Genomic DNA, 12,754 nt, shown 5'->3' with positions numbered 1-12,754 from the left:
CACTGAACTGCTCTATAACTGTACCTTTCCCCTTCTTACTCTTTCCTCATCGACATGACAATGTTAACATCCTGCATGTCCCCTGTTAAACTAATAAAAAAAAATCTTGTTTAGGTAATGTGTCTTCTCTGTAGCTCCGTAGTAACCCCAAACATCTACAGTGTTTTGAGATATTCCCCAGAAAACTGCCATCCATAAGTATAACATAGTAAAATCATAGCGACACCAAGATACCATAACATAAAAATGTATAGTAATCTTAAAATGCATTATCTCAAACATTAAACTTTTATATGGCATTATTAATTAAACCTAGAAGAGAGGGAGACAAAATGTATCCAGATAAAGCACAAAGATACTTGGCTTATCAAAAATACTTTGTAGAAAGGGTACTAGGAAAGTTTTACGATACGATGTAACACTAAGTTGCAAGAGGCTGACTGTTGCTATGTTCTGAGAATACTTCATTCTTGCATTTTACCTGCTGTGCCAAGTCTGTGGGCACACTTGTTCACTAACAGGGATAGTTTGGAGTGCTTGCTACGGCACCACGGTCACAAATTGAGAGTCGGGCAGTTTTGCAGTGCAACTTCGCGCATGGTTTAAACACAGACCACTGCTTTGAAGAAATGATTCTTGCACTCTGTGATGTGTGTTCACATCGTTCAACTATATTCAGGTGGTACAGAGAATTCCAAAGAGGAAACGTCCTTCTGGAGGACACTGAGAAGACAGGAAGGCCAAAATCATCAGTTATTGAGGAAAACATTGATGCTGTGAGGAAAATGCTAGATGAAGACAGGCAAGTGACCTTTAAGCAGATAGAGGATACCTTAGGTGTAAATGCACCAGCAATTTGTTTGATTCTGCTTGATCATTTGCAAGTAAAGAAACTTTGTCGTCTCTGGGTCTTGCATAGACTAACAGAAGAGAAGATGACACAACATGACTTGGTGCCAGGAGACATTAAAGAAGTGTTCTAAGGGACAATCTCAGTATGTGAATAACATCATGACAGGTGACGAGACTTGGCTGTACTATTATGATGTGCCGACTAAAACTCAAAACAAAGTTTGGGTAGCTGTCAGAAAATCCAGATCAGTAAAGAAGAAAAGACAGCTTTTTTTTTTCTCCAAATTGAGTGGTATTGTGAAGCATGTTGTTTTGGATACACAGAAGACAGTCACAGCTAAGTGGTACACTTAGCAGTTTCTTCCGTAAGTCATCCAATTTTTGAAGAACCTATGACCGAAGTCAAGAATGGACACTTGGTTCCCCCATCAACACAACGCTCCAGCTCACCATACCAAAACACACACTGAATATTTGCAGGATACAGGACTGAGACTTTTTGAGCGCCCTTCTTCCAGTCCAGATCTTGCTCCTTGTGGCTTTGCATTGTTCCTGTATGTGAAACTTAAGCTGAAAGGAGTGCAGTTTTCAGGTGATAAGGACCTCCTGAGGGCTTGGGGCCTTACTCCCTACAGAAACTTGGAAGAAATGGTTTAGGGACTGGGTTTAGAGGATGGACAGGTGTATTCAGTGTGGTGGAAATTACTTTTAAAAAAAAGTAAATGAACAAAGCTGTACTGCAAAACTTTCCTGGTACCCTTCGTATTTGTAGTTTGCAGGAAGCGGCTGTGACAGGGACATGTTTGCCTATCATAATGTTAGTACTTAATTATATGTTCAGATAAACCTTCCATTTTATTCTAATTTGTCATTATCTAAATGCAGAATGTAGCATATTATTTTCATCTCAAAACATTCATGAATTTCCATGGCTTCTTATTACGTATTATTTGCATGGTGATGCACGCAAGACACTGACAAATGGCATGTAAAGTAAAATCTGCTGATGCTCCAATATACTCTTACTGACATTACATTTGTGTGAATATTGCCAGAAAACATCTTCATGTTATAATGTATGCAGCTGTTTAAAAAGTTAGGCAAAGAAAGTTTCCTACTTCAGGAATATCAACCATGTTTAGTACAATACTTAAGGGGCTCTACATTGAGCATAATGCTACCCACGACAAATATGGCCATACTTCCATGGCTAACTATTCTGTCTTATTTACATGCAAAGATGCAGAAAACACCTGCAAGGTAGCGTGTAACAGATCGTTACTGAAACGGTAGCTAGCATATTTTTATCTATTATTGATGCGACAGTGAAAGAAATGTAATTTAAACGAGATATTAAAATGAAAGAGGTGAGGCCATTATACGCAATAATTACAATAGACAGCTGGGGCCTCGCAGTCCTTGCTCGGCATAGTCCATACATATCACTCCCTTGACGTGATTGGCACTTGAGTATCATTTCTGTGTGCCTGTGGTATTGTGGAAGAGCACCCAAGACATCAATCAAACCACATATCTCAAGTTTGCTTAATATATCCTGAAGGCCATGTGACTTCAATTCCAAACCTAACTTTTCATCTTCTTTTAATCTTCCATATATATTTAAAATTAATCTGTCATACCACAAACGTGTAGTTAAACTTGCACTGTATTTTTTGTAAGTAATTACTTTATTGACTGTTAACATTACATCATTTATACTTCGTTTCAAGAAAATATCCGTGCACGATGATATACAAGTGCCAGACACATCACAGACACCACCTGTCACTGAATAAACTGAAAGAACCAGATAACAGGAAACGATTGACAAGAACAGGGGAAAGAAATACAGCAGAAGAAGAATGGGTAGCTTTGAGAGATAAAATAGTGAAGTAAGTAAAAAAGACAAGGGCTGGTAGAAATCCTTGGGTAACAGAAGAGATATTGAAATTAATTGATGAAGGAAGAAATATAAAAATGCAGTAAATGAAGTAGGCAAAAAGGAATACAAATGTCTCAAAAAAGAGATCGACAGGAAGTGCAAAATGGCTAAGCAGGGATGGCTAGAGGACATATGTACAGATGTGGAGGCATATATCACTTGGGGTAAGATAGATACTGCCTACAGGAAAATTAAAGAGCCCTTTGGAGAAAAGAGAACCAATTGTATGAATATCAAGAGCTCAGATGGAAACCTAGTTCTAAGCAAAGAAGGAAAAGCAGGAAGGTGGAAGGAGTTTATAAGAGGATCTATACAAGGGCAATGTACTTGAGGGCAATATCATCGAAACGGAAGAGGGTGTAGATGAAGATGAAATGGGAGATATGACACTATGAGAAGAATTTGACAGAGCACTGAAAGACCTAAGTCGAAACAAGGCCCTGAGAGTAGAAAACATTCCATCAGAATACTGATAGCCAGCCATGACAAAAATCTACCATCTGGTGAGCAAGATTTATCAGACAGACAAAATACCCTCAGACTTTAAGAAGAATATAATAATTCCAGTCCCCAAGAAAGCAGGTGCTGACCACTGTGAAAATTACCAGACAATCAGTTTAATGGAAAAACTGGTAGAAGCTGACCTCTGGGATGATCAGTTTGGATTCTGTAGAAATGTTAGAACATGTGAGGCAATAGTGACCCTACAACTTATCTTAGAAGATAGATTAAGGAAAGACAATCCTATGTTTCTAGCATTTGTAGACTTAGAGAAGGCTTTTGACAATGTTGACTGGAATACTCTCTTTCAATTTCTAGGGCGGCAGGGTTCAAATACAGGGAGTGAAAGGCTATTTACAATCTTTACAGAAAACAGATGGCAGTTATAAGAGTTGAAGGGCATGAAAGGGAAGCAGTGATTGAAAAGGGAGTGAGACAAGATTGTAGCCTATCCTCCATGTTATTCAATTTCTATATTGAGCAAACAGTGAAGGAAACAAAAGAAAAATATGGAGTAGGAATTAAAATCCATGGAGAAGAAATAAAAACGTTGAGGTTTGCCGATGACATTGTAATTTTGTCAGAGACAGCACAGGACCTCGAAAAGCAGTTGAACGGAATAGACAATGTCTTGAAATGAGGATATAAGATGAACATCAACAAAAATGGAATGTAGTCGAATTAAATCAGGTGATGCTGAGGGAATTAGATTAGGAAATGAGACACTTAGATGAGTTCTGCTATTTGGGGGGCAAAATAACTGAAGAGGGTCGAAGTAGAGGATATAAAATGTAGACTGGCAATGGCAATGAAAACGTTTCTGAAGAAGAGAAATTTGTTAACATCGAGTATAGATTTAAGCATCACGAAGTAGTTTCTGAAAGTATTTGTATGAAGTGAAGCCATGTATGGAAGTGAAATGTGGATGATAAATAGTACTGGAGGGCAGCATGGAGGGTAAAAATCACAGAGGGACACAAAGAGATGAATACACTAAGCAGATTCAGAAGGATGTAGGTTGCAGATGTTACTTGGAGATGAAGGAGCTTGTGCAGGATAGAGTATTATGGAGAGCCACATCAAACCAGTCTCTCTGGACTGAAGACGACTACAACAACAACAACAACAATGCAAAAATGTGTTACACAGTATGTGATCCAAATTATCTGGACACCACCAAAACCATACATTTTTCATATTTTCTGCCAGGTACTCCATATCAGCGACCTCAGTAGTCATTAGACATCGTGAGAGAGCAGATTGGGGCATTCCGTGGAACTCACGGACTTTGAACATGTTCAGGTGATTGAGTGTCACTTGTGTAATACGTCTGTACGTGAGATTTCCACGCTCCTAAACATCACTAGGTCCACTGTTTATGATGTGATAGTGAAGTGGAAATGTTAAGGGACACATACAGCACAAAAGCGTACAGGCCGACCTCGTCTGTTGACTGACAAGAGACCGTCGACAGTTGAAGAGGGTTGTAATGTGTAATACGCAGATATCTATCCAGACCATAACACAGGAATTACAAACTGCATCAGGATCCACTGCAAGTACTATGACACATGGGGAGGTGAAAAAAGTTGGATTTCATGGTCAAGCGGCTGCTCATAAGGCATACACCACACCAGTAAATTGCAAACAACGCCTCACTTGGTGTCAGGAGTGTAAGTATTGGACGATTGAACAGTGGAAAAGCGTGGGAGTGACGCATCAGTGTACATAATGTGGTGATCCGATGGCAGGGTGTGAGTATGGCAAATGCTCAGTGAATGTCATCTGCCAGCGTGTGTCGTGCCAACCGTAAAATTTGGAGGTGGTGGTGCTATGGTGTGATCGTGTTTTTCATGGCACTGTCACAGCACAGGTCTACACTGATGTATTTAGCACCTTCTTGCTTCCCACTGTTAAAAGCAATTCGGGGATGGTGATAGCATCTTTCAACACGACCGAGCACCTGTTCATAATGCACGGCCAGTAGCAGAGTGGTTACACGACAATAACATCCCTGTAATGGACTGGCCTGCACGGAGTCCTGACTTGAATCCTATAGAACAGCTTCGGGATGTTTTGGAACGCCGACTTCATGCCAGGCCTCATCAACCGACATGAATACACAAGGTGTCCGAATACTTTTGATCACATGTGTACATTTGTTCCTCCACTTCAGGTGCAACTATATGTCAAAATTCAGTAGCTTTTCCCAAATAAGTTGATTAACTATAAGAGGCAGTCATCAAATGAAAACCAAACACCCGCCACAACAGGACCATGGGAGGGTCCATTCTAAAGTAATCACACCACTCCTTAAGAAATTATCCCACTGGGAAACGAGATGATCAATTCCTGTTTCATGGAATGTGCTTTGCTGCTGATGGATCCACAATAGCACCTTCTCTTGCACTTCCTCATCCGACTGAAACTAACATTCACACCTGCCCTTCTTCTGGTCGTCAAAGATGTGAAAACCACATGGAGCGAGATCGGGGCAATATGGAGGGTGTTGCAGCGTTTCACAACCAAATCGTTGAAGTGTAATCTTCATCTGATTGACAGTGTGGGGGTGGGCAATATTGTGCAACAGAATAATTCCCTCCAACAACATTCCTGGGCATTTTGGCTTTATGGTGCATTGTTTCTTCAAAGTGTCTTCACAGCACTGTGCATTTCTTATGATTCCACCCTCGAGGAACTCGACAAGCAAAGTGTCCCTGCAGTCAAAGAAGAACTTGTGGGAACAGCTTTGAATTGTTTTAGTGATGGATATGCATTAATGTTTCCACTGTTGGCTTTACCATTCACCCTCGGGCTGTTCTAATGCTGTCGGACAGAATCATCTTGTTGCACGATAATGCCCACCCCCACACTGCCAACCGAACGAAGGCTATGTCTCAGCGACTTGGTTGGGAAACATTGCAACATCCTCCATACAGCTTGGATCTTTCATGGTATGATTTCCACATCTTTGGTGACCTGAAGAAAGGCAGATGTTGATTTCAGTCAAACGAGAAAGTGCAGGAGTGGCTGCAGTTGTGGACTCATCACAGCCCGACCCTTCGACAAAACAGGAATTGATCATATCGGAGGGATAAATGTCTTGACATGTGTGGTGGTTACTTTTGAATGGAACCATTCCATGGTCTTGTTATGGCGGACGTTTGGTTTTCATTTGGCTGCCCCTCATACAATATCTGGCAAAGGAGGTGCATCAATAGTTAAGTCGACATTTGATTACTCTTTATTTCACCTGAATCATTACCGCACTCTTCCAAAGTTGACAAAATGGACCACAGAAGTCTACCTTACATAAATTTGTGTCTTGTTTCAAAATATTTAGACTGACACTCATGTCTGAGGTTTGTTTTGATCCGATATTTAACTTATCAAAACAAGTAATTAATGGATTTACCACAAAATCAGATCGTACTGATACATCAAAATGTACCTTGTTGCTATTTTTTAGGATAATAGATTCTAATTCAGCTAATTGATCATTTATTTCCTTTCATGACTCACTTGTGCTGGTTAAGTTTCTGATTTGTGAATTGTAACTCTGTTTTTAATAACTCTTCTTATGGTTGTGCCACACTCTGCACCAGTTCGAGAACATTTTTTCACACAAGTAACTTATCATTTGGCACCCTCTACCTCCCCCCCTCTCTTGTGCACTCTTACCTATGGAATGCACTGTATAATACACTTGCACTTCGGCACCCATGATGCCCCTCTCAGCTTGGCATGCTGAGCACCACTGCTAGTGTGATACATCCTGAGCAGAAATCTTATAGTTGTGGCACATATGGCACCTCTCTCAGTGTGTCATCCCGACTTGGTTAACACTGGCATACACTTACAAAGTAATCGGTTTAAATCTAATCTGCCTTTGGTAGTAGTGACTATCACTTTGCTTAATGAAGAAGTAGATAAACGATTTTGGCACTTAAAATGACCTCATTTGTCCCACAACACCGACCACAACCACAAAGTGAAAAACATAAATTCAAGTTGGTTTTGGCACAGCTCACCACGACACTACACTGATGGGTAGCTAGATCTCTGTGCTGTGTGAACTGCATTGATGAAGGTAGGTCCATTGGCTGACACAGCTGCTGCTCGATGCTGTGGTGTAGTTGTGGAACTGATGAGACACGATCATAGTCCTTCTGCAGTTCTGTCTGCCAACCCTCTTGATTCGTAGACTTTAGTAAATCCTTCTGTAATGTAAATGTTGTTGATTGAATTAACGATTTTTTAACTCACCAATTCCTCTGATGTCTGTAAAGTCTTCTTAGACATAATTATGTAAGAGCTTTGCTGTAATACTTTGGCTGCACTGCTAAGAACAACAATACTATTTGTCTGTTAATACTTCCTTCAAAACATTCTTCTTCACTTTCTAGTAAATGATAGAAAATATTTTTGCCAAAAACAGTTACATTACCGGGGAGGGGGGAAAGAAGCACAGAAGAAAGCTGCACCAGATAAATATATTGTTAAAGAACTATGCATGGTTAAAATAGTGGATTAAACTACCAACAACAGAAACAAACAAGTAGGTAATAAAATTAAAAAGATACACTGATAATTAACTGATCACATACAGTTTGAATATAAGAAAGTATATTTAACTGCTCTACAAAAAGATAAATTTACCTTTAATGTGATGGATGTAATTTGAAGTATGGCCTAATGTCTGTCACTGTCGGACTCGTCACACACTCAGCTTTCTGAAGACTTTTGTCATATTTTGATTTAATGCCCATGATTGTTGAAAGTGAAGTTTTTCATCAATAACTGGTAGCAAATGGCAGAACAAATGACGTTCCCAAGTCTGACAGTATCAGAATTTCTGCTGTAGCTTCAAGCCAAAATCTTGTGGTTTGAGCCACAGAACAATAACACAAATTCTTCCTGAGATTTTGATGAGGGATGTTTCATATATTGCATTTATATGGTAAAAAGGATTGTAAATTCAATTTAACAGATTATTGTTTAGTTATGGTAGAAATACTTCAGGAATTTGTTTTCGAAGAATGTAATAGACACAGGGAGCAAAAAATTATCTACTACTTGTACAGAAACTAGACTGCAGTTCCAAGAGTTAAAGAAGATGGAAAGAGTTGAGAAGAGAGTGAGACAGGATTGTAGCCTACCGTCCTATGTCATTCGATCTGCACAGCGAAATGGCTGTGGAGCAAACCCAGGGAGAAATGTGGGAAGGGAATTTTAAGTTCAGTGGTCAGAAATAAAAACCCTAATGTATGCTGATGAGATAACATTTGTTTTACTTAAAAAGATTAAAACATCTTCACACAAAAATTTGGAGGCATCACTTTTCAGCATACCCTTGTAAAGCAAGGGTAATGGAATGGACTTGAATTAGATCAGGTCATGCTAAGGGAACTGGATTAGGATTTTAGACACTAAAAGCAGAATATGAATCTTGTTATTTACGAAGTATAATAGGTGACAATGAAGGAAGTACCAAGGATATAAAAATGAAGACTGAAAAAATAAGATTTGTTAATATAAAATATGTTAGGAAGTCTTGTTCGGAAGTGTGAAACATGGATTATAAGCAAGACAAGAAGAGAATAGAAGCTTTTCAAATGTGGTGATACTGAAGAATGCTGAAACTTACATGGGTAGATCAAATAACTACTGAACAAGCAGTTAATTACATTGGGGAAATAAGAACTTTGTGGCACAACTTGACTGGGATCTTTTGATGGGACACATCCTGAAATGTAAAGGGATTGTCAGTTTAGTACTGGAGTGAAGTGTGGAAGGTAAAAACTGTAGAAGAAGACCAAGGCTTGAGCACAGTGAGCAGGTTTAAATGGATGCAAATCACAATAGTTATGCAGAGATGCATGGAGAGCTGCATCAAACCCGTCTTCGGAATGAAGACGACAATGGCAACAACACAAATCAAGTGATGAAGTATGCATATGACAGTGTAATTTGAATAGACAGTTTGAACTGTAGAAGAAACTGACATTCAGAATATTTGTGAGACAAGAAGAGCATCACATTTATCAACTCTTAAGCGCTGTTTCAGAGCCCATTCTCCTCAACAGCCATCGCGTTTCCTACGTAAATGTGTTGAAATTTTATAATGTAAGTTTGTGCTGGGACTGAAGTTCAGTGCATAACTCGTTCAAGTATACCTTCAAGCTTTGTACAAACAGTGGAATATGTTATACAGAGTTCTATGTATCATGCACTAAACTTCTTAACAGGCGAACACTGTGAACAAAACTGAGCAACTTGCTAAGTCACCAAACACAAAGTATTAACACACTGTTCACAAACTTCCCACGTAGCTGTGATAGGCTTCAACACAGCTAGCTCCTAGCTCCTGAGTGTGACTGTTGGAACCTGGCAGGAGATCGCCATACACCAGCTGCGAAACACTGGCCAATTTCACTATGTAAAAGCAACGGGGTGGCTGAAAACTGCAACAAATTAATTTGAACATTAACCTTAGTAGCCACTGTGACTGCAACATGAAAGAATCTGTAACCAATGACTATAATTATTTTTGTATTTCCTCCCCCTCCTCACAATATGTGACCCCCAATTTGAAAAGCCTTGCTTTAGTGCATACAGATAAATCTGAAAGTCTTTGTAGTATGAAAGAAATGTTAGATTTGAATTTTCTATCATCAGTGAGGCCATAATGAATTGCTAGACAAGGATCAGAATTCCAATCCATCCCAAGACAAATCCAGTATTTTAACCACTTTGTTAGACTATTCACTCAGTTTGATAAGAGGCAGCAAATAAAGACTCTGCCATTACAATACTGTCATTTCTCCTTTCCAAATTGATAACAATAGCTCAATAAAACTTCTAATACTTTTATTCTCACACTACAGACTTCCATTGAAATTGTGATCGTACATGCCGCCAGATATCAAAAGATAATATGAACTTGCAAAACAATGTTGAGTGACCGTATTAAAAGAAACTTTGAAGTTGCGAAAAAATATTCAGTGTCCATATAAACCTATGGAACACTGAACCTTGTTTCACAAACTTGAAGTTTCTTTTGATATCTGCTGATGGGAGTAGCTAAAATGGCATAATAAATAGAGAAATTTATTTAGTGGTTATGACAGTTTTATTCACCTAACTGATCCCCGAGAACTAAAAAAAACCTACATATTTTGCTACAAAAGTAACATAAAATATTTACATCTTTGTATCCTGAAGTGCGAAACGTAATGAGGCTTCTTTTCCATAGGGGCTTGAAGCATCAAAATACAAAAATACGTTTGACTGTTTCTATAAAATATGGAAGAATGAAGGCCCATTTGCGTAAGTATTTCCACTGATTTCCTGTGGTATAATATTAATATGCAAAAAATATCAGTCACTTACCATTTGTTTTTTGCCAATGCGTCGAAAAGGTTCTATAAAGGAACAGTTCCACGTCTGGGCAGAGTATGCTTGGATGTAGCAATTACATTCATGATTTACGACTCGTTCATGGAATTGTTTAACAAGATCTGGCCATGAAGACTGACATACATACTGTGAGTGACCAGCTCTCTTACCTTGCCAGGTTGGAGTTACTATTGTTTGAACAGCTGTGCTGTTAGAATGTTTTAAAATATGCATGTACTGTGGTTTCTTTATATATTGTTGAGTTTATTTTTGTTTATTTCTATAGTTCGTTTTTTTGCAGATTAACAAAAGTTAAACGTATTTAATGCTGTGTTTTAACATTCCCTTTTTGTATTATACTTTTAATGTGTGTGAATTTTGTGCACAAAAATAACTTTCCCTTTTGTGGAAAATATAAGTACAAAACAGCTAAGTGCAATACTATGTTCTCGATCTGGCTGCTGCAATGTGAAAAATGGAAGTGCTGAATTTTTAGTAATGCTAAGAAAGTTGCACAGAGTAAGTGGTATGTTGTGGCTGATTAATTTTCACATAGCAGATAAGCCAGCAGCAGCTTCCAAGCTTGTTTCTCAGACTGACCTATAGAAATAAAAAGCTTGATATTCTTTAAACAGTCATTGAATTTATTGGCTGTGTGTTTTAATGGCTGACACATAGTGTAATAAATTGTACAAATCAGTAACTTTTAATGAAGTTACACAGAGCATAATTTATTGTGCTTCGTGGAACAAATTCAGAGTTTTTATTTTTATATTTTGTTTTGTGTATTGATTTCATTCATTATATAGGGATCTAGTTTATACTAAACCCACACTTACCATTTTCAATTTCTAAAATACAAACTTCTTGGCTAGAAAGTGCATTGTAGATAATGACTGTGGTACACCAATTTTGTGCAGTCTGCATAACTTCAGCACCTGAACTGTGAGACTGATCATTTCTAACTTCCTAGTACTTCATGGTAAGCGTTCAAATAATAAAATTACTCTCTCTACTCCCAACAATTAATCTGCACAGCATGAAATAATTTTGACAAACAAATCAAAAAGTATTTTGTTGACCGTGCTAAATCCTTTTACAATTTCCATGGCATGTAGCATCAAATAATAATAAAATGTGTGACTCAATAATAAAATGTGTGACTCAAACAGCAGCTTTACAAAATTGTACATAGATTTAGGACACAAAATTCCTTCTATACTTTATACTAACATTACTGTACCATTGAACATTAAATATGGTTTGATACTCACTCCACAATTTGGGAAGCCAATACCATTTTATTTACTTAAATGTCACAAACTATGTTTGGCTGATCAACCTAAAGCTCATTTGTATTTCAAACATTAACTATTTACGGCACATTTATTGTCTGAACCAGTACCTATATCACATCAAATTAGCTATAGAAACCAGGTTATCATCTCAGTCTTGTCATGGGTCGCTTAGTATTTTAAGAAAGTCCACGGAACTGTCAGCTATGGGGATGATAAGTCTAATGCTGCCACAGTGATTTACTGTAAATAGAAGATTCACCTGGTCACTTTCCTTAGTGTTGCATCTCACTGATAAATAACCCTACACTTCTGATAAATAACCCTACACTTCAGTATATACCAAACTATCAATGAACAGCAGTACTTTTATTTTGACAGTAGCCATGTGAAATAGTCACTCTCCTACAGCTTCAATACTAATTCACTACACGATTACAGTGGAAATCACACGTAATATGTTCCCTTTGCACTACTACTTCCCAAGTATAGTTTACAAGAAATTTCCAACAGGGTGGTAGCCACACCCTCCATACTAGTCTGACTTACTCATCTACAACTTAATAGTGGCACAATACAATATTGTTGCATCTTCTGCTATAGTCCACCCACCCTCCCTTTGTTGCTGTAAAATTTATGGTACGCACCTCCCTCTTTAACAACTTACTCCGGCCTCATCACTGGTAACTCTCCAGATGCAGACAGATACCAGGTGACAATTTTATTCCTGTTGCATGCAAAGTTGGAAACTGCTCCACAACACAGG

General features: G+C 38.3%; 1 protein-coding gene across 1 annotated transcript in view; it reads left to right on the top strand.

The window, feature by feature from the left end:
• The window catches only part of LOC126100611 (putative tricarboxylate transport protein, mitochondrial), a 38,885-nt gene extending 26,921 nt beyond the window's left edge, over positions 1–11,964 (top strand). The window contains exons 5-6 of the mRNA XM_049911237.1: positions 10,551–10,624; positions 10,717–11,964. Of these exons, the coding sequence (XP_049767194.1) occupies positions 10,551–10,624; positions 10,717–10,825 (183 nt within the window). The 3' untranslated portion in view covers positions 10,826–11,964. The remainder of the gene's footprint in view (positions 1–10,550; positions 10,625–10,716) is intronic.
• The last annotated feature ends 790 nt before the right edge of the window (positions 11,965–12,754 follow it).

Source organism: Schistocerca cancellata, chromosome 9 (genome assembly GCF_023864275.1).
Source record: "Schistocerca cancellata isolate TAMUIC-IGC-003103 chromosome 9, iqSchCanc2.1, whole genome shotgun sequence".
NCBI lineage: Eukaryota > Metazoa > Arthropoda > Insecta > Orthoptera > Acrididae > Schistocerca > Schistocerca cancellata.
Note: the sequence above shows the minus strand (reverse complement) of the source record. Positions and strands in the feature narration are given on the sequence as shown.